Here is a 27551-nt window from a genome sequence, read left to right on the forward strand (position 1 = left end):
ACTCAGGAGGGGTGACATTTACTATTCCCACTCCAAGTCTATGCAACTGTAAGGAAAGCGTTGGACTCTGGAAGGGTAAAATTTACTATTCCCACTCCAGTCTGTGCAACAGTACGGAAAGCGTTGGACTCAGGAAGGGTAAAATTTGTTATTCCCACTCCAGTATGTGTAACAGTAGGGAAAGAGTTGGACCCATGAGGGGTAAAACTTACTATTCCCACTCCAGTCTATGCAGTAGTAGGGAAAGCGTTGGACTCAGGAACGGTAAAATTTGTTATTCCCACTCCAGTATGTGTAACAGTAAGGAAACTGTTGGACTTAGGAGGGGTAAAATGTACTATTCCCACTCCAATATGTGCAACAGTTGGGAAAACATTGTACTTAGTAGGGGTAAAATTTACTATTCCCACTGCAGTCTGTGCAACAGTAGGAAAAGCATTAAACTCAGGAGGGGGTAAATTTATTATTCCCACTCTAGTCTGTGCAACAATAGGGAAAGCGCTGTGCTCAGGAGGAGTAACATTTACTAGTCCCACTCCAGTCTGTGCAACAATAGGGAAAGAGCTGGACTCAGAAGGGGTAAAATTTACTATTCCCACTCCAGTTGGTGAAACAGTAGGTTAAGCGCTGGACACAGGATTGGTAAAAATTACTATTCCCACTCCAGTGGGTTGGACAGTAGGGAAAGTGTTGGACTCCGTGGGGTACAATTTACTATTCCCACTTGAGTCTCTGCAACAGTAGGGAAAGCGTTGGACTCAGGAGGGGTAAAATTTACCATTCTCATTCCAGTCTGTGCAACTGTAGGGAAAGCATTAGACTCAGGAGTGGTAAAATGCATTATTCACACTCCTGTTTGTGCAGCAGTAGAGAAAGCACTGGACTCAGGAGTGGTAAAAGTTACTACTCCCACTCCAGTGGGTGAAACAGTAGGGAACGCGTTGGACTCCATGTGTTACAATTTACTATTCCCACTCCAGTCTCTGCAACAGTAGGGAAAGCGATGGACTCTGGAGGGGTTATATTTACCATTCCCACTCCCGTCTGTTCAATAGTATGGAAAGTGTTAAGCTCAAAAGGGGTAAAATTTACTATTCCTACTCCAGTCTGTATAACACTAGGGAAAGCTTTGGACTCAGAAGGGGTAAAATTTACTATTACCACAAATCTGTGCAACAGTAGGGAAAGTGTTGGAATCAGGAGAGGTAAAACTTATTATTTCCACTCCAGTCTGTGCAACTGTAGGGAAAGCATGAGACTCAGGAGGAGTAAAATGTATTATTCACACTCCAGTCTGTGCAGCAGTAGAGAAAGCACTGGACTCAGTAGTGGCAAAATTTAATATTGCCACTCCAGTGGGTGAAAGTGTTGGAGTCTGGAGGGGTAACATTTCCTGTTCTCACTCTAACCGGTGGAACAGTAGGCCAAGCTTTGGACTCAGAAGAGGTGAAATTTACTATTCCCACTCCAGTCTGTGCAACAGTAGGGAAATGAGTAAACTTAGGAGGGGTAAAATGTACTATTCCCACTTCAGTCTGTGCGACAGTAGGAAAGCGCTGGACTCAGGATGGATACAATTTACTATTCCCACTCCAGTCGGTGCAACAGTAGAGAAAGCGTCGGACTCAGGAGGGGTAAAATCTATTATTTACACTCCTGTCTGTGTAACAGTAGGGAAAGTGGTGGACTCAGGAGGGGTAAAATTTACTATTCCCACTCCAGTCGGTGCAAAAGTAGACAGAGAATTGTTCACTCTAAGCAAATAACATATTTTGACAACTCTATTTACCCCTTGGGTGCCAAGGACGTAACGGTTACGTTCTTGGCTGCAGCACTGCTGTGCCAAAGATATAACTGTTATGTCCTGGACCTGACCCACGGGGGAGCTCTCCCCCCATGAGGCACCCACCCACATCCCCCTGCAGGGAATGGCAGCGGAAGGTCTTCCGCTGCCACCCCGACCCCCCCAGTGACATCTGATGATGTCAGAGCGCACTGCGTGCTGTGGTCATCATAGGTCGCCAGACGCACTGGAAGCATAGCTTCCAGCACATCCAGAGGAGAAACTGATTAGTTTCTCCTTGGGAAGGGAGAAGGGGGAGGTCAGAGAAGCATGGATGGAAATGAAGGGCTTTTCCTTTCCTTCAATGTTGTCAGAGTCACCAGATCCTCGGGGTCTGTGCACATTCCCAACACTTCCACCACAAGACAGCTCCAATACTCTGATTAGAATGTCACAGAGTCTAAGAGAGTCCAAGTGGGGAAAAGGGGATTAGGTAGGGAACAGCTGGGAAGGAGACCTGTGGGAAGCAAAAGGTTAAAACACACAATATCAAGATTATATCATATTAATCAGTACTAGGCTATGACTCTAAGCATTGTCATACGGAAAACATGGACACTTAAGCATGGAATTAAATAACTAGGCTTCAAGTTAACTGGATACCTGTGAGGGAACCAAGAAAGGTTAAATACAACTTTCAAATTCATGTATAGTCTATTGCATGAGGATCAGGAAATAATCTAAATGGTTTCTATACCACCATATGAATCGTTCTTAAGGGAATTATTATACACATGCAATATCACATCTAGAATTCTAGCACTTTAGTTTTCTTAAATTGCAGGAACATGAATTGCGCACATTGTAGATTTTCACAAAGGTTGTAAATACCATGGAATGATTGTGCACAATGAACAACATAAGTTAGACTCGAGAAATGAATCGCACGTCTTGCCGATTTGAAGGCCACCAAGTAAATGCCATGAAGTGGTAGCGCACAATGAACATCGTGATCTTAAAAACAAGAAATGAATCGCGCGTATTACCGTTTCGAGCACCACCAAGTAAATGCCATGAAATGGTAACACACGATGAATAGCATGGGTTCAACACAAGAAATGAATCGCGCATTCTGCCGATTCGAATGTCAGCCCATAAATGTCATGAAATGGTAACACACAATGAATATCATGAATTAGACACAAGAAATGAATCGCGAGTCTTGCCAATTCGAAGGCTACCATGTGAATGCCAAGTAATGGTGGCGCACACTGAATATCATGAATTAAGCACAAGAAAAGGAATTGCGCGTCTTGCTGATTCGAAGGCTATCATATGAACGCCAAGAAGTGGTAGCGTACAAGGAATAACATGAATTTAAGCACAGGAAAGGAATCGCGCCTCTTGCCGATTCGAATGCCACCATATGAATGTCAGGAAATGGTAGCGTACAATGAATAACATGAATTAAACATAGAAAATGAATTGCTTGTCTTGCTGATTCGAATACCACCATATGAATGCCAAGAAATGGTAGCGTACAATGAATAACATGAATTACACACAAGAAATGAATCGCACGTCTTGCTGATTCAAATACCACCATAGGAATGCCAAGAAATGGTAGCGTACAATGAAGAACATGAATGAAACACAGGAAATTAATTGTGCGTCCTGCGGATTCGAAATTTGCCTAGTAAATGCCATAAAATGATAGCGCACAATGAATAGCATGAATTATGCACGAGTGAAGGATCACGCGTCTTGTCGATTCAAGTGTTAGCATGGAAATGCCATCAAACTTCGAGCGCACATTCACACACAAGAAAGCCAATTGTTTTATCATGCAAATTAGGCCCAAGAACTCAAAAGCTTTTGAGAAAGGGATCGGGGGCCCAGCCCGACCTCCGTCTTACCGCCCTGATCTAGAATCACCGGCAAAGTGAAAAGGGCAAGGCCTGGAAGATCAAAGTAGGCCTCCGGAACAGGAGCTCAGGAAGTAGCTGCTGCTCTGCACCGGGACCTCTGAATAGTGAGCACGTGGAGCTGGGCTGGCTCCCTTTTATAGAGTCTTAGCCCAGCCCACAACCACGCCCAGGCATGCTGCAGGGAAAGCTCCTAGAAGGCCCTGGAAAGGGACCACACCCTGACACAGTCTGAAAGCCTGCAGAAGTACATTGCGTATGAACAGTATTTATATGCACGCTGAACATAAGTCTTCAGGATTAAACTCTGCAATGCAAAAGGTTAAACAACAGCATATCAGCACAATGCATAAATTATGTTAGCTTGAAATTGCTAGGTTTTTGCATTCTAGTCGCCTGTAGAGCGCGCACTGCCTTGATGTTGACAAATGTATCTCTCAGCATTCCTGCTGCACAATTGCATAGCGATCATGCAACAGGAATGCCCACTAGACTTGGCGTGAAATCTGACGTAAAGGGAGCGACCCCTTAGGCAAGGGTCACTCCCCATGGGGGGATTATATTTAGGCCATTTCTGCCCCTTAGGGGCAGATCAGCCTATTTGTATTAAGCCCATCTGCCCCCAAGGGGGGCAGAAACCACTAGACACCAGGGATTTCTTTAGTATTTTATTTACATAAGGGGAGCGGCCTCTTAGGCAAGGTTTGCTCCCCATGGAGGCATGTTGTTTTAGCCCATTTATGCCCCCCTTGGGTGCAGATCAGCCTATTTTTATTAGGCACATCTGCCCCCAAAGGAGGGCGAATAGAAAACTTGACCCCTTCATTGAGCAAAATATTCCCCAAAATACTTTACATTTGAGTCGAATAGTTTGCAGTATGTTTTTAATATACACAGTTTCCAAAGATGATTTTGCCTTTAGTCTGTGTGCTATATTTAAAAAATGTAATATGTAATTTAATAAATAATGTATTGCATAAAGTGATATGATAAATTGGCAGTTTTATGTGTATGTTTTGTAGTGTTAGTTGGTTTATAGTATTTGTGTGGTTTGAGATTTTAATAATACACCTGTATATTTTAATAAATACTTTATGTATACATTTCTAAATTATGTAACAAACATACCTATATGATTTTTATTTTATATATATCACTTTATTTATATATACATTTTTTGTAGAATACATTTTGTATATTTAATTTTTGATACACATCATAATGTAATTTGTAATGCCACACATACCTATATAGATCACATCACTACATGTAGTATATATCTGTAATTGAAAAAAAAATGAAGCAAATATTTTTCTAATATGTACTTTTTTGTAATATTAATAATATATATATATATTAACCTGTACTATTAGTTTATTTTATTATTTGTATATCACTATTTTACATACATCTTACATATTTCAAAGATGTTTGTAAAATGTTCACATTTCTAAATATTAATACAGTACTTTTTTGACAGACATATTGTATATTTGTATACGACTTTTTAATGTTTCCATTCATGTCTAATATATTTTTTTTATTTACATTTAGCTGTTGTTTTTTTTGCCCATTACCTATATTCTTTAATCTAACAACATAATTAATAGCCAATTTTGATTGCTGATGGTCTCGGTTCTGCGGTGCTACTGTATGGATAAATTAAAAGTACTTTAAAGTTATTAATTGAGGTGTTGGGGTAGTGTGAGTGTTGAAGGGGTAGTTAATATATAATAGAGTCCTGGTTTGTGTTGACGCTGTAGTTTTGTGATAGTTTATGTTTTCTAGTTACATAGTTAAATGAGGTGGGCCTTAGTGTAGTATGTGTAGTATAGTTACATTAGGTATGTATTTTTAGGATATGACTAACATTTTTACATTTGTTTTGTACTGCGTGTCATATTTGGGGTATATTATTATGTGAAGGTGGGTAATTTGCGTTTTTACAGATTTGTGGTCATGTTGAAGCAATTTCATATTTTTGGAGTGGTTTTTAATTTAACTTTTAAGGTTTTTATGGTTGCCTAATAGTCCCGAATAATTATGTGGATTTACCTTTTGATTATTTAATTTGTGCAACTTTTTTAGGTTATTTTTCTCTATTTTTGTGGGTTTGTTTTTGGTGGACTGGAGACATGTCATGGAAATTAGCCACAGAACCATAAAATGAGTTTTATTTAATTTTTATTTTGGGTGGAAATTGTTGTCTGTGCTTATTGTTTTGTATAATAATGTCAAATGTTTATACAAATTCATTGTATACATTTTTATATTATGTTTGCTGCTATGCATTCCTCAAATTATGTTTTATTGTGCTTGATTGTCTGAATTTATATATTTATTAGTTTTATTGCAAACCATTTGCATTTATCAGTGTTATTGTATATTGTTTATTTAGAAATTTTATATTGCACTGAAAGAAATAATTTCTATAATATTTATAATAAAATATATGCATTGCTTTGTGTAAGTGTATGTTGTATGTGAAATTATTGTGCATTGCTAGGTAGTTTGTATTAGTATTCTTGCTATGCTTTCCAGGTAGTGGCAGCCTTTGTAATTCATAAAGAGTTTTACTTTGCACTGTGGCGTTTCATACATTTCTTTGGTCTGGTTGGATATTTTAGGTTTAATTTGACTTAAAGATTGTCCTGTTCTTGGTATATATCTCTTCTTGGGGAAGTAGAGGTTCCTTTCGTGGACTTTTTAAGTTTCTGCTATTAATCTTTTTTTTTAATTGGTGAACCCTGCAATTTGCCCTGTGGTGTTCAGGATCTTTTGGGAGTTCATTTAAAAAAATTCTTTCTGTGAGTCCCTGGGTATCAGAAATGGGGTTTCTGGTTGTCGGAGTATGCACTCTGTACAAGAAGGAACCACCACTCTCGTAAGGGTAAGTCAGATACACACCTTATTTTAACCTGTGCCCACCCTTTGGTAACATAACACACAACAGGTTGACCTAACTTAAGATGCAGTGTGTAAAGTATTTGTGCAATACACACACACAAACTAACACAATGAAAACACCCCAAAAAGACTCCATGCATGTTTAGAAAAATAGAGAAAATATATCTGAGAAAAACAAGATTTAAATGATAAAAATCCATTCAGTAGAAGTCAAGATATTAATTTTTAAAGAACTAAAAATAGTGTCTAGAAGTCACTAGCGGTCAAAGGGTTACTTGAGGTTGTGAGAAACCAGTGAAAATCCAAAGTTCAGGCCGACCGAGATGGAAGGTAGGCTGGTTACAGAACTTACACAGTGCTCAGATTCTCTCATGTCTAGCAAACATGTCTTACTTCTATCTCTGATATATGTGGGGGATAGTTGTGCTCCCTATCATTAATTACAACATAATGTCTAGGTGTAGTCCTAGAATAGCAGGCATTAGTCTAGTATTCAATACATTTACAAAGTATATTTTCGGTGCTTGTCCTCTCCTGGCTGTATCACATGTGCAATAATAATTTGTTGTATTTCTGGGAGGTGAAGTATGTGGTTATTTCTGACATTGTATCTGCAAATGCTAGAAGTATATATTTGTGACTTTACATTTGAGATGTTTGTATTTTACAGTTAAGAGTTTTAAATTCATATTCTCTGCTGGATGTCTTCTGTCCTTTGATGTGGGTCAGGTGCTTTTTGTTGTTAACCAGAGAAGATATGTTTTAGTTTTCCATTTAGAACAATACCTACATTAGTTTTAGGGGTGTTTGGTTTTAACGGTTAAGGATGTTGAGGTTTTAAACATTTAAATTATCTACTTACAATTTCAGTCTGTTTGTCGGATTTTTGTTTTGAAGTTGGTGATTTTGGCTACACTGTTCTTGTTTGTAATTTTGTTATGGTACCTGAAGTTTATAGATATAAAGAAAAGGATCTATTTAGTTGGTTTACTTTAAGCTAAATGATGAACAACTTTTTAATTAATGTGCTTCTCTTATTTACTTTTCAATGTAGAGAGTCAATTTTGTACAGGGTAGCTCTTGGAATTTATATGTATAATCAGGCAGAGTGTTAGTTTCTTCTAGGTGAAGTATTTGTGCTGCTAGGTTTAGGTGGCTTTCTGCTCCTTTTTATGGTGTTAAATAAATTGGTTTATTTTAAGAGCTTTATTGGTTACTTCATTTTATGTTTAATTTTAATGATTAGTTTGAGCCTGATTCACAAGGATAAACTTACACATTCGTGTAATTTTAAGGGCTTTTTTTGGATTCACAACTACAAACTAACAGTAAGTTTACCACTACGGGGACTACGCACACAAAAAGATAGAACAGGTCTAAGTGTAAAAAGTGTACGTATACCTTTGTGAATCAGACCGTTTGTGTATGTACTAAGGTTATTTATTTTATTTGTATATAACATATTAATGGATTTGTTTTAGATAATGTATTGCAAATATATATATATGTTTGTTACTTTTAGATTATGTTTGTGTGTTTAATTACTTAAAATTGTTCTATATTTAGTTAAGTTGTGATGAAATGCTTTTAAATATAATTTTTAATATTTTATTTTGGGTTTATTGAGTCATTGGTATATACTAAAATGTTGTATTCATGTTCGGGTAATTTTGGTGTGCTTTAATGCTAATTATAACATTTAAATCAATTGATTTCTTTTTAATTTAATCTATTTTAAACTCTACTTTTGCAGTTAATAGGGTTGTTTTCGAGATTTCTATTGTTTTGTGTATATATAATATTTTAATGATATTTAGATGTACTTTATTTTATTGTTTGATATTAGGTATTTTAGTTATTTTTAACAACAATATTTTTGTATTTCGTGTTTTTGTATAGGGTGACGATATTTTAGTAAATTATATTTTTTGGGATATTGTAGTGAATTTATGTTTTGGTGGTCAATATTCTGTCATATAGAGTGAGTGTTGTGCACATAAGCGTGCCTTTAAGTGATGATGGTGCACATGAGTGTGTGCACATATGAGTGAGCATGTGCGTTAGTGTCTGCTCATTGTTACATATAGTTTACATTTTCACTTACAGTAATTTCAAAGTGGTGTGATAAGTCACACAGCTTCATACACAATCTTCTCCCCTCACTCGTCATACTACATAAACTATAACTCACGTCTTCTCAATGCACTGGTTATACCCTGGTTTTACCCTTGAAAATTATATTACTTATATCATCTTAAAAGATAGCTTTCATAATAAGACTTATGACATCTCAATTGAGATAACAAACAAGTGATGTCTCGACCCTAAAAGCGCAACCTGAGTGTGTCCAAAGTGTACTTCTTATTAGTATTAGCTCAAAGGAGGGACGTAGTAGTCACCAAATACTACACAAGCAAGCATTTGCAATGCAATAGGTCTCGCATTTACTTGAGTAAGAGCTATTGGCGTTGTAAATTCATAACTCCACTTTTCTTGCCACATAAATTGGTCAATCCTGCCTCATAATTTTGTCTTTTCCTGCCAAATAATTCCAGTGGCCCTGCATAAAACTAAAGCACTTCCATTTGCATTTTTCCTCTATCTGCAGCAAAAAATGAAAATATTGCCATTTAGCGCCCTAATTTAAATCTTTCATGCTACATCTCTAACAGCCCTACACCCTGATGGCGAGTGGGATGATGAATAACTGAGGAGGTGGGAGGTGACCATTATAACACCGAACAACTACTTAATTACCTTGTTCTAATAGAATACTTAATTGACAATTAGTTTTGACTAAAGATTTCAAGGGAGCAAAGTAATCTGAAACCATGACAAACAGGATAGTACTCACGTAAACTACTTTGGACAGAAGTAACGTTCTGTTAACTTGAATCTATCAGCAAGTTTACACTAATAGCCTAAGGGAAGCAGTTGAATAGGGCTATGCCACAATGGGGAGTAAGTCAACCTATGAAATAAAGTGACCACGACTAACGGATATCTGAAATTAACCACATTCCATTCAGCCCCGATTCTCCTTACACTCCACTGAGCACCCTCAACACTCTTTTGACCACGATGATAACTTCACACGAGCACTGAGTATAGTCATAACGTGTAGTCAACCAATTAAAGATCTTCTACATCTGGAGATAACTGCAAAAGAACTTTCATAGGATTGTGTGGTGCAGGGGATGAACAAGGGTAAAAGACAGAAAAGACTGCTGCACTTTGTGTTGACGAAGAATCAGTGGCATTACTAACATTTATTCATGAGCCATGCTTGATTTCCCCATCTTCTAAAAGCAGAACATGGGCAGTGATGGGCTAGATCTAGAGGGCTTACAGACAAAACTGCAGTGTGTGTGAAGAAAGCGGTTAAAAGGGCACCAACTTACTGATTTTCTATAGCAATGACAGTGGTTCTGAATGATTTCCGTGGACGTGCAGTGTTGTATTAAATCAAAGTAACCCGAATAAAATAAGCGCTTGACAAAAGTACAAAGTATGACAAACTAATTCTTCACTCGCAGTCCTACAATCATTCTGTGGCTATGTATAACAACAAAAAAGTAATGAAGAAAAGTTTCAAATTTGAATTTGTCAACCAAATGTCACACGCCCTGGCATGCTTACCAAACAAAAACATTAACTGGAATGATGTAATGTGCAAGTCTGAAGACTATACACATCACAACACAAAACAGAACCATCTCAAAGGGAAAAACAGCAAGCAAAACAAGGTAGCAATCATAAGCACTGAGATCAAGGTAGCAAACTCTCGGAATTACTATTTTTAGAATGACAACTGCAGTCCCTCAAAAAGATTAAGGAAGTAATGAATGCTGCATAATTGTAATCAAGCAGAGTCGAGCAAGATTTCCAAACCCGAACGCGTGGAATACATTTGCAGATCAATTAATCTCCCCTCCCTCTGACTTCATCTGAGAGTGCAGCCTCAGCAGCTGTCTGCAGGATTTCTTTGCTATCCAGCCTTACGTTTGCGATAAGCGAGCTGAGGAATAGCTCTGCTGTCTCATGGGTATGAGAGCGCTATTATCTGCTGCTGCATGTCCAGGTATGTAATATTTATGGAAAATGAGGGATAGCTGTGCTCCATGAGACCTATGCTTGGGAGAGGAGTATAATTACAACTGCTTACTGTTGCACTGGGAGCCCCGGGTGAAGCTGCACAGATATGGCGCCGGAGGTGGGACAATCCCGGCGGTCGTTTGATGAATCATACTATGGTGCCATGGTGCAGTGTGAGCAGAGAGCAGCTGCTCTATTGCACCGGAGGTCGGGCGAGGTTTTACTGTGACTCGGTCAAGACTGACCTCACTGAAACTCAAATCAGTTGCTTTGGCCACGGGGCACAAAGGGGGACAGACAAAAGTAAAAGTAAAAAAAAAAACGAGCACAGATAAAAAAGTGTAAGGAAAACCATGCATTCCCGTGGAGTGCTGAAGTAAAGTTTAAAAAAATGTTCACATGTGTTAGCAGCAGGAGGTTACAACTCACTGAGTCAAAGCACGGTGAGACCGTAATGCTTCTTTAGGCGGAACAAATACATGTATATACAGGTATGCCATCTCAGAAACACACAGCTCCAAGCTGATGAAGTCAGGCACTGCGAAAGCAACAATGGTCTCGCATTTCATGGAGTTAGAGAGAGCGAGGCAGTTTCAAGGGACCCCTTAAAGAGGCAATGCCAGTTATAGACTTGTGGGGCCCAGAGCTGCCCTTGCAGTGTTATGTGTATGTTTTTCTGCCTGTTTCTTATTTTTTCCAATGTATTTAGTTTGTTTAAATACATTCTAAGTTGCATATTTTCTTTATTTAAATGCATGCTCATACAAACATCATGGCTGCAGTCACTAATCAGCAGAGCACTCCCTTTTAAGCAGCACCGGAGCACGCAGCTGGTCTTTTCCAGCTATGGCCCGACAACTAGAAAATTAAAGCTCTCATTCCAAGCCCACCATGGAAGTTAAGATACACCAGGGAGAGCTGGCCCTGGAAAAGCCCCCCTTGCTGTTGGTTTGATGTTTCAGAGGAAACTGGGAGGGAGGAGGGACTTGCCGGAGGTGGGTGCTCTGGAACACACACCCACAGTGTAAGATGAGCAGCCAAAAAGTAGAAAAAAGTCCCCTACAGAAGAGATAAACAGGACATAGCGTAATTGTACAGTAATTTGTGCTGCTCCTAAAGTGAGAAAGCAAAAACAAGTAGTGATGGACGGAATGCTGAACATTGTCAAACATTCACCCCCAGTACAGTGATCTGGGCCTAAATCCATCGTTTTTTTGCTGCCCATGCCATTCCAGTTTGGACCCAGCCATGTGCAAATGAGTCTTGACCCTGTTCCCCATGGGAACAGTCCAGCCCGAACTGCTAGGCCAGGTCTTCCCTGGACTGGAAACAAGCATCCTGGGACTGGTTTCGGGGTTTCACCTAAAGTGAGAAAGGCACGACAAAGAGACAGAACTGACCACTAGCAAGCAAGGATTTTTGAAGGACACTGGAACCAACAAATGAAATCGCTTGAATTGGCTTGAACCCAACACGTGTTTTGTCGTAAAAGCTGTAGGCCCACGACTTCATCAGGGCTACAACAGATACACAATATAGAATCAAAAAGACTACAACCAAGTAACATGATATAATAAAATTACAAGGGTACCCAATCTCTTATTCAAAGTGTCATAGATACAAAGTGTGAAGGGTCAATTAGAATGTAATTATTCAAGCAGTATAGGACCACACCAAATCAGTGAACAGTGGAGTGTGAGTAGAATAGGAAGATTCCTTAATATGCCTCATGCCACATGCATAACCATGTCTATTTAGAAGTGCCTAAATCAACTCCTAATTCAGAGATTTATAAATTCCAAAATTATTTAAAAAATTGTAATTCAATACTACATCTTCCTTTACTTGTCATTTCAAAGTTCTAAATCCAACACAAAGTCAAAAACTGTAAGAGTAATAAGCAAATTTTGTAACACAACCATAGCAACCACTTTATCTCCTAAATTTGAACGCTATAGCATGCTTGTATTCCAATTACCATAATAACCAAAGAGTGTCTTAATTCGTAGATCAGACTGAATAATCCACTGTAGATAAATAATTCAATCTCAAAGTGGAAGGAGCAAATGACCACTAGCACTAGTCCAAACTCTTGCGAGAAACATCACATATCATTATACTGAGAAATTTCTACTGAAATCATCCCTATATAGAGATAGTAAAACTCACCGCTAAAAGTATGTATATATCATGACAATCTCAAAGCCATTTCAAATACCGTGCAGAACCATTTACGTCAACAGTATAAGTTGATATTTCAGTCTAAAAGCAAGCGGAGCAATCCATAATCAACGATAACCAAATAGAAGCATAATCATCTTGTGTAACCTATTTTTAAAAAGTTCAAATGCTGAGCAAGACCATGTAAGCTAAAATGTAAATAGAAGCTTATGTCTGAAATAAAAGGAGCAATCCACAATTAATGTAACCAAGTTTAAACGTAATCATCTTATGTAACCTATTTCAATAGAGAATTCTACCATGACATCCATACGTGCCCTACAAACTTACCGCTAACAGTATTATATACCCAGTACAATTTAGGCCAGGAGAATACTCCTATCTCGAAGTGATACGGCAATGCATTAAAACGTGTCGTTTTTAAAGCTCCATAAATAATCTGGACCTCATTCCGACCCTGGCGTATATTAACCACCAAGATTGTGGTGGCAGTCTGACCCCCGTCAAAGCGTTGGTCTGACCGATTTGACCGTGGTATGACAGCCACATTATGACCACAGCAGTCGGCAGTGGTCGGACCGCCAGCACCGCCAGTTTTCCTCCACGGGAGGATCTGGCGGCCGTGGCGGTCCTAATCCGCCAGGTCGGTGCTGCAAGTAGACCCCCCCTTTCTGCCAGCGGTTACATGGCGGTAGCACTGCCATGTAAAGGCTGGCAGAGACGGGGTGCAGGGTGCCCCCGGGGGACCCCGGCACTGCCCATGCTATTGGCATGGGCAGTGCAAGGGTCCCCTGGCCAGCCCCGTTGCAAAGTTCACTGTCTGTTTTGCAGACAGTGAACTTTGCGACGGGTGATGGTGCACCCTACAGACTACAGCATTGCCGCCGGCTCAATTATGAGCCAGCAACAATGCTGTAGGCTGTTTCCCACTGGGCCCGTGGGCAGACACCCTGTTTCCGCCCGCTGACCCAGTGGGAAACTTGTAATGGGGCTTGCAGAATGGCAGCCGCACTGGCAGCAACCTGCCCGTCGGGACTTCGGTGGATGGTGTAAACCACACGCCAAAGTCATAATGACCCCCTCTGTCTTTGCAACTTCCCTTGCAAATGAAGTAACATAGATAATGGGCTAGCAATCGTATCAAGCACATCCAAGCGAGCAACCGCAGTGGTTATACTTGCTTACTCGTTTCATTATAAGATTTTAAGAACTGCCTAGGCCCTCATCCGTATCCCAGGCTAAATTATTATTTTAAGCCCCAATTATATCAGACATGCCCATGTCGCAGCCACATAGGCTTAATTTGTTCACTCGCTCTATAGAAAATACGAGGACTGCCCATCCCTTTTTCTGTATTCTGAACAATGAATATCATTAAAAGTAGGGTCAAAAGTTCATACATGCAAAAATTTGTAAATCCAAACCCATTCCTAGAGGCTATTTGCAGAAATTCATATAATTTTAAATATATTATCCAGAATTAGACATCAGCATAAAAATAATAGTTTATTTGCCGCATTATAAAACGTACCTAAGCCCACCAAAAAGAATGATGCCATGATGCCATTCTAGAGGAAATATAAGGAAGACGTTAAAAAGAGGAAGGCAAGGAAATTCAAGCGAGATGAAGCAGATTATAATAATGGCAGGGTGTTTTCATTTGCTAAACGGTTTGATTATCTGGTCAAGAATGATGACACTGATGTGAGAAAGTCTGTACTGTCTACTAGTAGTGGCAGTACAACACCTTCCAGTAATTTGTCAGGGAGTGAGAATGAGGATCCGGGTGAGGGTACATCAGACCTTTGTAGGGATAACTCTTTTTTAAGGGAAATATTACGGATCGGACTGGGGAACCGAGATATGAGTTCAAAGGGGAGATCAGGACCCACAGAAAGGCAAGATGGGGCACGAGAGGAAAAAGACCCATCAAGAGAAAGACAGGGCATAAAGACAAGGTCTTGGAACAGAAATCAATAACGGTATGCAGTTTGGCCTCAGATATTATAATTGTGAACCTATCTGATAAGACACAAATCAAATGGTTTCCTTATTACGTAGAGGGTTAAGCTTTTGCTCAAATGTTACTAGAGATTTATTTGATGCTAAGATTGATTTGTATAAATCTGTGCATCAGCTGAGATTGAAAAAGATTTTTTCTCAATAATCCTATGAGAAATAAACCTGTCACTGAGCAACATATGTTGAGTGAGATGAGTATAAAGGATAAAAATGATACGACCAAACTGCTCTCTATTACTAATCATGAATATGATCCTGCTACTATTCATAAGGTACTGAAAGCCCTTGAACGATGCTCTAACCTTAGTGAGAATAGTGGGATCAAATTGAAATAAAAATGGGCTCCACACCTAGCCAGTGGTAACTGCGTAGACTTGTTTTACAAAACAGTACTCTCTGAGATGGAAACGCCCTACTTGAACACTGTATTATTGTCGCATTAGGGACAATTTGACCAGTGGTGAACGGAAGGACAATAAAGAGCTTATGTCTGATCATGATCTGATGATTAGGATGGAGGACAAAGGATATAATGGAGCAGTTTAATAATAAAGAAACGCTGGTCTGCACTTCCTAAAATGTTGACTTTTCAAAATGGCCACCAGAAATTTACAGCACATTGGCTTATACAACCTGCAAAAAAGGGAGTGTAAAAGAGTCTGAGCCGAAATTCCATCATTTGAGCAACAACAAATGCTGGAATCGCCGAATTACCCCAAAGCAAAACTTAGTTGCCACTTAATAGAGCCAAATCTAAACTTAATCAGGAGTGTGTGTTCCCATGATTGGGTGACCATATCAAGGGAAGGCTTTAAGCCATCAGAGGTTTGAATTATAACATAATTCTGCATATAGGATTTAGATGGCTCAGTCTGTTTTCTGAAGCGTTGCCTTGCAGTGACAATTTTCCTGGCAATCGACCCCCTATCTAAATTTCTTACTCCATCTAGAGAAAAGAAAAGGGGTGAATTGTCAAGCCTGATGAAAGAATCTCTAATGTATTTAAGCCAAGGGATTTGCCCCCCTCGATCACAGTCTAAGCAGTCTTCATGAACCGCTTTACTGAGCAAGGCATGTTCAGTGTGCCATTTTGATGCCCTGTGTAGTAAAGGTGCAAGTTTGATGTAATCCTTAACATATGCCAGGCAAAACTCTGGTATGCTTCATAAAGAGGAGTAGACACTGGGATCAACAGTAATGTCCTACAAACCCTTTTCTCCTCAACCTGTAGGATGCTTACAACCCTATATCTTCAAATAGGTAAGACCGCAAGTCAAAACTGGAACATAGTTCCTTTTGTAAATTTCCAGTAAAGGACCTATACTTTAGCACCAGTCAAAATCTATGGCGGTTGTTAAGAGTTTTTCCACCCGTCAAACTCCAGCGGTCTGGTTGCCGCAAGTGTGGCCACCTTCTCGCAGGTCCCATTACAAATGTCCAACAGTGTTTCCGCCTGCTGGTCCAGTGGGGAGCAGCCCACAACATTGATGCCGGCTCATAATTGAGCCGGCGGCCATGTTGCAGTGCAGTGCGGTGGAACAGTCATGTAGAAGCCTGCAGAGAGGGGGGTCGTAATCTCAAGGGCGCGCTGCATGCAGCCCTGCCCTGACAGATTGGGACCTCCAGCACTGCGGTTCCCTCCAGTGGAGGGAAACTGGTGGTGCAGGTTGTCTGACCATGGCCCAACCACCAAGGTCATAATGTGGCAGTCTGACGGCCACCAAAGCGGTTGGACCACCACGTTGGCGGCAGTCAGACCACCAGGGTTGTAATGAGGGGCAATGTATGAGCAACAAAAATGAATAAACAAGATGGACCAGGTAACTTGTGTAACACGCCCCTTGTAATTGAGGCCAAAATCAGAGAACCAACCAAGGCAGTGGTATGAATGGCAGTAATTTAAACCAGTGATCAGCCACTTAACCTTTCTAATTCTGGCAGTATGAGTGCATACACCACCATTCGTGGGTTGTGATAAAATCTAGACAGTAAGCACCTCTGGTTCAGATGCATTCGATATGGGCCTTTGGCTTCTTGAGAACTAATGGAAGAATAGCAGACACTCCTCCATCACACAATCACATATGAAAGGATGGGTCACATAGCATTAAAGTGATGATCAGTTGTGCTCACTGAAGTCCTGTGATGCACTTTCCAGAAAACTGGATACATGATTATCTTATTTTACAATAATCTACTGGAAAGTACCAATTAAACACTTCTATTCCATTGACTACATGCCTGTAGCCTGCATTCATGCTTACCAGAGGCAGCGAGCAGCAGTGAGTACCCATCTACTGGAGATCAATGACCCACCACACCTATGCTGCCAATAGCGCTGCAAGCTGACCTGCCAGGGCCATTCTCCAGGTTGGGCCTGCTCTCCACCAACGATCCGGGTTTGGCTGAACAAGGGACTGCCACACACTGTCAAAGAAAGACAAACAGATTGAATTCAAGTGTGAACATGCAAAATGAGCAGAACAAGTTACTTGCCTTTGTTAATGTTTTTTTCTGTTGGAGACTATGTAAAGATTAGATCCCGTATCTAAATTGTTTTAAAAAAAATATTTATTGAAGATAGCAAACATCAGGATACATATGAAAGGGCCCAGAGAAGATTTCCACCAGATGTAACATTCAAATGCAAACCTATACATTCCACAAGAGAACCCCACCCTATCCAATGAACAAGTGTATTTAGCTATTACATCACCACAAACTAAGGTTTCCAATAACCAAGGATGCCACACATTCCCCGCTTGCAATACATAGAAAATAACAGTAAATATAACTCTATACAAAAATCACAGAGATTGAACAGCAATCATACAAATAATCATTATAAATGCTTCAATAAGAATTACATCAACCTTGAAACTGAAAACTCCATTCATTTTTATATCTAGCTGGCACTCCTCTTGTTCTAATGCTTTTGTGTAAAGTTAGTTCTTGATACATTGAAGTGTCATTAACATTTTTGTTACTCGCAATGATTTTGTCTTTACTCAAATCATTTGTAAATGTTGATTCCCAGTTACCTTTCTTAGTCAAAGCATTTGTTACTATTGGTTTACAGTTCTTCGCTACCCGAGAGTTGTTCACCATTGACCACTGGATAATTTTAAAGCATGTCCTCTAATGTCAGTAGGATCTCTGAGCGCTGAAGCTCTTTTTTTGCAAAAATGCAGGATCATTAGTGCAAACAATGTTTCCAACTTTAAATTTGAATCTGGTCTCAACTCAAGTACCGTTTTCCTTTTTTTCTTTCTCACATCTCAACATGTTTTGTTTGGCATTGACAATTTTATCATCTTGTGAAATCTTTTTAACATTGGAGCATTGATCCAACATTTTAACTCTCCAAATAGGACACAAAGAAGATGTTACTTTTCTTCCCCTCATAAGTTAAAAAAAAACATGCCTGTCACAGATTGTGGCATGGTTCTGTATGCCCATAACAACTCCCTGAAAGCAGTTTCAAAATTAACCTTAGATTTAATGGCACTTTGAATGCATTCCACCAACAACCGATTAAATCTTTCCACTCTTCCATTTGCTTGCGAATGATACAATGACGCATAAATGTTTAATCCCTAGTTTCTTCAGAAAATCTTTCATAGTGGAAGTGTATTGCACGCCATTGTATGCAAGTATTTCACTTGGGACACCCTCCTTAAAAATAATTTTTGGAAAAAATCAAATCAAATACAGCTCCTGTGTTTGGTTCAACACACCTTTCACTTCTACCCATCTTGATAAATGATCCACTATTCCAACAAAATATTTCATGTTGTTACGTAATACACAAAATGGACCTATAAAATGCACAGCAATCCTCTGCCAAACTTTTTCAAGACATTCCCCAGTCATGGTGGGAGGTGGTGCTGTGACTAAATGCTTGTCACTATAACAACACTGTATACATTCTTTTACCACTATTTCCACTTCAGGCCAGCAGAAATCATGACCAGAGTGGGTAGTTTCCAGTATTTTCTGTTTGAAGCAATCAGGTGGAATTAATTTGTCACCTCTCATTAAACAATTACCTTTAATAGATAGCTCACCAGACAGTTTGCAATATGGTCGCAACAAACAATCCATAAACTTTTCTTTTGGCCAACCATTAAAAATGTCATGACTTGATTCAAAATCTTATCCTCTTTGAGAGCACTACACCAGATATCCATAGCTTGACAAATTACACATTCGTCAACCACAGCTATGATGCATTCCTCAACCTCATACTGCACCAATTCCTCTATTGATTCATTCTTGATTGGCATCCTTGACAAACAATCTGCTCTTTCCTCCAGAAATATGGATCACTGTAAAATGAAATTCTAGCAATTTCGTGGCCAGTCTGGCCAGCTTCGCAGTAGTTTTCTTTAACTTATTGCCTGCAATAATGTCCACTAGGGGTTGGTGATCTGTTCTTAAAAATAATTTTCTCCCACATAGGTATGGCTTGATTTTTTCTATACTCCTCAAACAAGTCAGCATGTCCTTTTCTATTACAGAATGTCTAAACTCCACCTTGTTCATTCTTCTCGAAGCAAACCCAATGGTAACTGCTTTTCCTCTCTCAATCTGTGATAAAACCACTCGCATGCCCTAAGAACTTGCAACCACTGTAATAAACGTTTCATATCCCTCTACATAAGCTTGCAGGCCAGGTGCTTCCACTACACATTTCTTGATTAGTTCAAATTTTTTCTGACACATGGAGGTCCTTACAAATTCAGGACCTTTCTTCAAAACTAATCTGAAACATTCTGTTAACTCTTAAACATTTCTGATGTACTTCAAATTGAATTCACACAAAAAAGAGTGTAATTGATCTTTATTCGTAGGGTGAGGTACTTTAATTATTCCATCTACAATACTTGGTTTAGGTTTGACTCCATCAGAAAGAACATGACCTAAATATTCAATCTCATTCACACATAAAGTACATTTGCCATCTCTCAAAGTAACACCATAAGTTTGCAAAATAGTAAAAACATTTTCTACTGCTTTAATATGAGTTTCATGTGTACTAGATTGAATTAATATATCATCCTGAAAACACATAAGCGCAAATCTACTGATTTTATCTCCTGATTTTTTCTTAGCTAGAACAATATGTGAAAGCCATAATGTAGCATCAACTGGTTCTATGATTCTATCATTTTGTATATCTTTAAGAATCTTAGAAGTTTATGTTTTACAGGTAATACTCTTTTACCTTCATTGTGTCTACAAAATCTTTAATCATGCCCACTTTTTTGTTAAACAAACTTGGGAACCTCTCTTCCCATGACTGATGTGTTCTTGATCATACCAGTGATCCTACCAGTGAAATGGGACATTTCTGTCCAGGTCTAAACAACATTCTGAAATCTACCTGATGCCACCATCCTAACACATTAATTCCTTTGTATGCAACATACACTTTTCCTTTGATTGTTTTGTCTTCAAAAGACAAAGTGGTCCAGAAATATCCCATAAGATCAACTCTGCTCCCTTCAAAAGCAATAGTAATAATATCTGGTGACAATAACACTTTACTAGACAAAGAATTCTTATGCCTATCCACCAAGATGATGGTAATTTTAGCACATGAATCTAACAGTAGAGGTGTGCCAATACCATCTATTTGTACAGTAACCAGAGGGTCTTCAAAATTTTTCTTTTTGGACACACAATTTATCGCAACACAATCTCCAGATAACACTGTTTCCTCTACTTTTTCGTCCAAATCATCTTTCTCTTTGGACACATGTTAGAAATGGGGTCTTTGGTTGGCAGTCAGGTTACCCCCTGTCCAAGCAAGGACCCTCACTCTAGTCAGGGTAAGTCACGCACAATCCAAATTATCCTGTGCCCACCCTCTTGTAGCTTGCCACTGAGCAGTCAGGCTTAACGTAGAAGGCAATGTGTAAAGCATTTGTGCAATAAATCATGCAATAACACAATAGAACACCACAAAAATACACCACACAGTGTTTAGAAAAATATATAATATTTATCTGATAAGATGCAGGTCAAAACGATTAAGAAGTATGTGTTGAAAATGTCACTGTAAAAATGATGTAAAGTGTCTTTAATCTCTTAAAAACAATAAATGTCTAAATGTCTCTTTCAAGCACAGGGTACCTGGTTTGCTTTAAAAATCTCTGCAAAGAACCGCAGAGGAGGAGATGCGTGGAAAACAGGGAGGTGTGCGTCAATTTCTTGGCCCGCACACAGTGATGCGTCATTTAGTTTTCATGCAGGGAAGACTTTCCATCGATTTCCGGCACTCGGTCGTGTATACTCTCCGGGTTACGGAGTTTTCGGATGCCCTGGAGACTATGCGTGGATTTCCGGCGCTGACAGGATGAAGTCACAGGGACTGCGTTGATCCGGTGGGCGTTGCATTGAAATTTCTACCACACGGCAGGCACTGCGTTGATTCCTCTCTGGAAGTCAGACTGCGTCATTCCGGCTCAGCTGTGCGTCGATCCAGTGGGCCATGCGTCTAATTTCTGGTCGCTACGCTGGCGCTGCGTCGATCTTCTTGTTGCGAAGGCGGGCTGTGTCGTTCCGGTTCAGCGTGCAGTGAATTTTTCACTGCGATGCAGGCTGTGCGTCATTTCTGGAAGGCTGTGCATCGATTTTCGCTGCACAAGGAGTCCTTCTTGCAGAGATGAAGTCTTTTTGGTCCTGAGACTTCAGGGAACATGAGGTAAGCTCTTTCCAAGCCCTTGGAGAGCACTTCTCAGCACAGCGAGGGAGCAGCAAGGCAGCAGGGCAACATCAAGGCAGCAGTCCTTCACAGAAAGCAGTCAGGTGAGTCCTTTGGGCAGCCAGGCAGTTCTTCTTGGCAGGATGCAGGTTCTGGTTCAGGTTCTCTTCTCCAGGAAGTGTCTGTGACAAGAGTGTCTTGTCAAGAAGTGTCCAAGTTGGTAGGGTCAGAGACCCTACTTAAATACCCAAATGTGTCTTTGAAGAGGGGGAGACTTCAAAGAGTGGCTTAGAAGTGCACTATGTCCCCCTTCAGTTCCATTCTGTCTACCAGGGTCCCAGTAGGGGGTGTGGCAGTCCTTTGTGTGAGGGCAGGCTACTATCCTTTGACATGTAAGTGTCAGGCCCTCCACCCTCCCAGCCCAGGAAGACCCCTTCAATATGCAGATGTATGCAAGTGTGACTGAGTATCCTGTGTTTGGGGTTGTCTGAGTGAATGCACAAGGGAGCTGTCAACTAAACCTAGACAGCTGTGGATTGGAAGGCACGGAAGGATTTAAGTGTAGAGATATGCTCACTTTCTATAAGTAGCATTTTTAAAATAGTAATATGAAATCCAACTTCACCATTAAGCAGAATTTTGTATCACCATTCTGTGTCAGAGTCACCAGATCCTCGGGGTCTGCGCACGTTCCCAACACGTCAACCACAAGACAGCACCATTACTCTGATTAGAATGTAACAGAGTCTAAGAGAGTCCAAGTGGGGAAAAGGGGATTAGGTAGGGAACAGCTGAGAAGGAGACCTGTAGGAAGCAAAAAGGTTAAAACACACAGGCCCTCATTACGAGCCTGGCGGTCTTTGACCGCCAGGCCCGCGGTTGGCGGGAGCACCGCCGACAGCCTGGCGGTGCCCCGCAGGGCATTCTGACCGCGGCGCTTTGGCCGCGGTCAGAAGAGGTAAACTGGCGGTCTCCCGCCAGTTTCCCGCTGCCCCATTGAATCCTCCAAGGCGGTGCAGCTCGCTGCGCCGCCGAGGGGATTCTGACACCCCCTACCGCCATCCTGTTCCTGGCGGTTCGCCCGCCAGGAACAGGACGGCGGTAGGGAGTGTCGCGGGGCCCCTGGGGGCCCCTGCAGTGCCCATGCCAATGTTGTTTGTCAATGGCATGGGCACTGCAGGGGCTCCCGTAAGAGGGCCCGCTTGTATTTCACTGTCTGCTTAGCAGACAGTGAAATACGCGATGGGTGCTACTGCACCCGTCGCACCTTCCCACTCCGCCGGCTCGATTACGAGCCGGCTTCATCGTGGGAAGGTCGTTTTCCCCTGGGCTGGCGGGCGGCCTTTTGGCGGCCGCCCGCCAGCCCAGGGGAAAACTCAAAATACCCGCTGCGGTCTTGCGACTGCGGTACGGTATTTTGGCGGCTCCCGCCGGGCACGCAGTTACCGCGCCCGGCGGGAGTCGTAATGACCCCCACAATATCAAGATTTTATCATATTAATCAGTACTAGACTATGATTCTAAGCATTGCCATACTAGAAAGATGGATAACTTAAACATGGACTAACTAGCTAGGCCTCAAGATGTCTGGTTACCTGTGAAGGAATCAAGAAGGATTAATAAAACTGTTCAATGAACCTCTCAATGAAATGTTACACATGTATTAGAAAACATCAGAACCTTCTAGAATTACTTTTTCAAATTCAAGCATAGTCTTTTGCACAAGGACAAGAAATGAATCTGAATGAATTCTATAACACCGTAGGAATTGTACTTAAGGGACTTATTATGCACACACAATATAACATCTAGAATTCTAGCACTTTAGTTTCTTAGCATGCAGGAACATGAATTGTGCTCATTGCGGATTTCCACAAGAGTTTGTAAATGCCATGAAATGGTTGCGTTCAATGAATAACATGATTAAGCACAAGAAATGAATTGCACGTCTTGCCGATTCGAATGCCACCATGTGAATGCCGTGAAATGATAGCGCACAATGAATAACATGAATTAAGCACAAGAAAAGAATTGCGTGTCTTGCCGATTCGAATACCACCATGTGAATGCCATGAAATGGTAGCACACTATGAGTAACATGAGTTCAGCATAAGAAATGTATCGAGCGTCTTGCCGATTCGAATGTCACCACGTAAATGCCAGGAAATGGTAACACACAATGAATATCATGAATTAAGCACAATAAATTAATTGTGTGTTTTGCCGATTCGAATGCTACCTTGCGAATGCCATGAAGTGGTAGCGCACACTGAATATTCATAAATTAAGCACAAGAAATGAATCATGCGTCTTGCCGATTCAAAGGCCACCATGTGAATGCCATGAAATGGTAGCGCACAATGAATAACATGAATTCAGCACAAGAAATGAATCGGGAGTCTTGCCGATTCGAATGCCACCATGTGAATGCCTTAAAATGGTAGCGCACAATGAATAACATGAATTACGCACAAGAAATGAATCACGCATCTTGCCGATTCGAATGCCACCATGTGAATTCCATGAAATGGTAGCGCACAATGAATAACATGAATTACGCACAAGAAATGAATCACGCGTCTTGCCGATTTGAATGCCATCATGTGAATGCCATGAAATGGTAGCGCACAATGAATAACATGAATTACGCACAAGAAATTAATTGCGCATCTTGCCGATTCGAATGCCACCATGTGAATGCCATGAAATGGTAGCGCACAATGAATAACATGAATTAAGCACAAGAAATGAATCACGCGTCTTGCTGAATCGAATGTCAGCATGTAAATGCCATGAAACACCAAGCACACATTCACACGCACAAGAGCCAAAATGTTTTATCATGCAAATTAGGCCCAAGAACTCAAAAGCCTTCGAGAACGGGATCGGGGGCCCAGCCCGACCTCCGTCTTGCCGCCCTGATCAAGAATCACCAACAAAGTGAGAAAGGGCAAGGCCTGGAAGATCAAAGTAGGCCTCCAGAACAGGAGCTCAGGAAGTTGCTGCTGCTCTGCACCGGGACCTCTGAATAGTGAGCCCGTGGAGCTGGGCTAGCTCCCTTATATAGTCTTGGCCCAGCTCACAAACCACATCCAGTCATGCTGCAGAGGAAGCTTCTAGAAGGCCCTGGAAAGGGACCACACCCTGACATACTCTGAAAGCCTGCAGCAATACATTGCAAATGAACAGTATTTATAAGCACCTTGAATATAAGTCTTCAGGATTAAACTCTGTAATGCAAAAGGTTAAACAACAGCACATCAGCACAATGCATAAATTACGTTATCTTGAAAGTGCTGGGTTTTTGCATTCTAGTCGCCCGTAGAGCGTGCACTGCCCTGATGTTGACATTCTGGCCATACTAAATATGACCTGGCTACTCCTTTTAGATCAGGATCTACCACTCAAACAGTATATGAGGGTAGACCCAATGCTATCCTTTCAAAGGAGCAGGCCTCACAGCAGTGTAAAAACGAATTTAGGAGTTTTACACTACTAGGACATATAGAACACACATGTTCATGTCTTGCCTTTTACCTACATAGCACCCTTCCCTATGGGCTACCTAGGGCCTACCTTAGGGGTGACTTATATGTGGAAAAAAGGTAGTTTAAGGTTTGGCAAGTACTTTTAACTGCCAAGTCAAAGTGGCAGTGAAACTGCACACACAGGCACTGCAGAGGCAGTCCTGAGACATGGTTTGGGGGTTACTTATGTGGGTGGCACAAACAGAGGTGGGTCTGCAGACAGTCTGAAATCGGGAAGTCCTGGAGAAGCAAGGGGGCAAAGTGGCCATCCAACAGACCTGGCTGTCCAACCATTAATTCTGTGTGAAAGTGTGAAGTGAGGGCAGCGTAGCAGCTTGGCAAATGCCCAGGACTGGCACCCAGAATGCTAATGCAGTAGTGGCGGCGTTTACCCTGGAGGAATGGATCCCCAAGCCCTTAGGAGGCTGCTTCTTAGCTTGTCAGTATCAGATGGTAATACAGAACACAATGCATTGAGAGATGGTCTGTTTCTGCACTGCTTTGTCTTTCTTTTCCCCGCTGAACCCAATAAAGAGTTTGTTATCCATCCAGTGATCTTTGGTAAAATCAATATAAAAAGTTATTTTTGTGTACAACTGATAGAGTCTCTCCTCCTCCTTAGAATGATGAGGTTGAGCTAAGAATGTGGGCAGTGTGGTTTTCTAGCATATAGGAAATGGTGTGATTGCCTTTGGTAAAAAAGAGACACATGTGCAAAAGACCAGTGTGCCCGCATAAAGCCTGGTTTATGGAGAATTAAGAGACAGAGCGTGAAGCTTGCTGACCATCCTGGTCTATTTACTGGCCACAAGAAAGACTGCTTTCAGAGTCAACAGCCTCATTGACCATTTGTGCAAAGCTTCAAATGGGGCGCACATCAAAAAAGTGAGAAGCAATTTGAGATCCCGCTGGGGCACCACAGATGGAGTAGGGGGAAACAAATATTGCAGAAAAGCCGATATGGCAGAAATATAGAAATATAACCTCTAACAGTGCCCGAAGCAAGGCCTTGCTGGGCTAAGTTAAGAGCAAATAACAGAATGTCTGATAATGAAGCAGAAAATGGATCCACCTTGTGCAAGGAGCACAAGCTATGAACGTATCCCAAAGCAGGCATATATCGTCTCTTTGGAGGAACGCCTGGCTGTCAATATGGCATCACAGATCTCAGGAGGAAGACTGAATACTTTTAACTGTTGCCGCTCAATCTCCATTCGTTAAGTTTCAGTGGGTTCAGATTCAGGTGCAAGACCCTTCCCTGTTATTGTGACAGAAGATCCTCCCGGACAATTGCTCAGGAGGTCAGAATACCATACTCTTCATGCCCAATCCAGAGCCATAACAATGACTGAGACAGGTTATTCCTATCCTTCTTGAGAACTCAGGCTGGAGTGGTATGGGCAGGAAAGCATGAATGAGTCCTGAGGCCCACTCAAGGTGGAATGCGTCTCTGAGTGAGAGACACTTTGGAAACTCCAAAGGACGGAAGAACACCTCTGGGTATAACATGATCCACCAGGCATCGATGGCTGTGCTCATAAGTCCTGATGTTCAGAGATCCTATTAGGTGCTGCATTACCAGAAAAATGCCAGGGAACTCCAGCAAAGCCCACAGTTGCAGGGCTTCCTGGCACAGAGCCAGTGACCCCAACCTACCCTGCTTGTTGCAGTACCACATGGCGATGGTGTTGTCCGTAAACACCTGAACCAGCCTCCCCTTGATGGATAGGAGGAAGGATTTCAGTGCAAAGTGAATCACTCTCATCTCCAGAAAATTGATAAGGATGAGAGTTTAAAGTCCTCTGATCTCCTCCTCTTCCAGATGACCATCCAACCCAGGAATGAATAATTTGACACCATTGTGAGTTCTGGGAGCGGAAGAGAGATGAGTCTTCCCCTGGTCCACTCGCAGTTCGTCAAAAACCACTGCAGATCTTTTGCAGTCACCCCTGAAATTGGAACAAAATTTGAGAGATTTCCCTGATGCTGCACACACTGGTACTTCAGCTCTGTCTCACTTAAATCCAGGATAGAGTCTGGAACATCAGAATCATAGTCTAAATATCCTGGACTTGCCACTCCATAGGGTATGTGCGGAACTGCATTGTGTCCTGAATGGATCAGATGAAAGGGAGCATCTGAGAGGGAGTCAGGTGTGACTTCCAAACATTAGTAGTGAACCCCAGTGAATACAGAAGGTTCGCTGTAATCTGGAAGAGGAGGACCATTGCCTGGGGAGAGCCTGTCTTCAGCAGTGAGTCATTGAGATAGGGGAAGACTAGAACCCTGGCTTTCGCATATGTGCTTGAACCACCGCCTTCATTTTTGTGAACACCTGAGGTGCACTGGTAAGGCTGAAGGGGAGCACAGCAAACTGAAAATGCTCATGGCCCACACTGAAC

At 41.2% G+C, this 27551-nt stretch overlaps 1 protein-coding gene across 4 annotated transcripts in view; it reads right to left on the reverse strand.

The window, feature by feature from the left end:
- Window positions 1-27551, reverse strand: part of LOC138304315 (transmembrane protease serine 9-like) — a 1357906-nt gene that overhangs the window by 588969 nt on the left and 741386 nt on the right. For all 4 annotated transcript variants that reach the window (XM_069244270.1, XM_069244271.1, XM_069244272.1 and 1 more), the window contains one exon: window positions 17178-17340. In XM_069244270.1, the coding sequence (XP_069100371.1) occupies window positions 17178-17340 (163 nt within the window). The remainder of the gene's footprint in view (window positions 1-17177; window positions 17341-27551) is intronic.

Source organism: Pleurodeles waltl, chromosome 7 (assembly GCF_031143425.1).
Source record: "Pleurodeles waltl isolate 20211129_DDA chromosome 7, aPleWal1.hap1.20221129, whole genome shotgun sequence".
In the NCBI taxonomy this organism is placed as follows: domain Eukaryota; kingdom Metazoa; phylum Chordata; class Amphibia; order Caudata; family Salamandridae; genus Pleurodeles; species Pleurodeles waltl.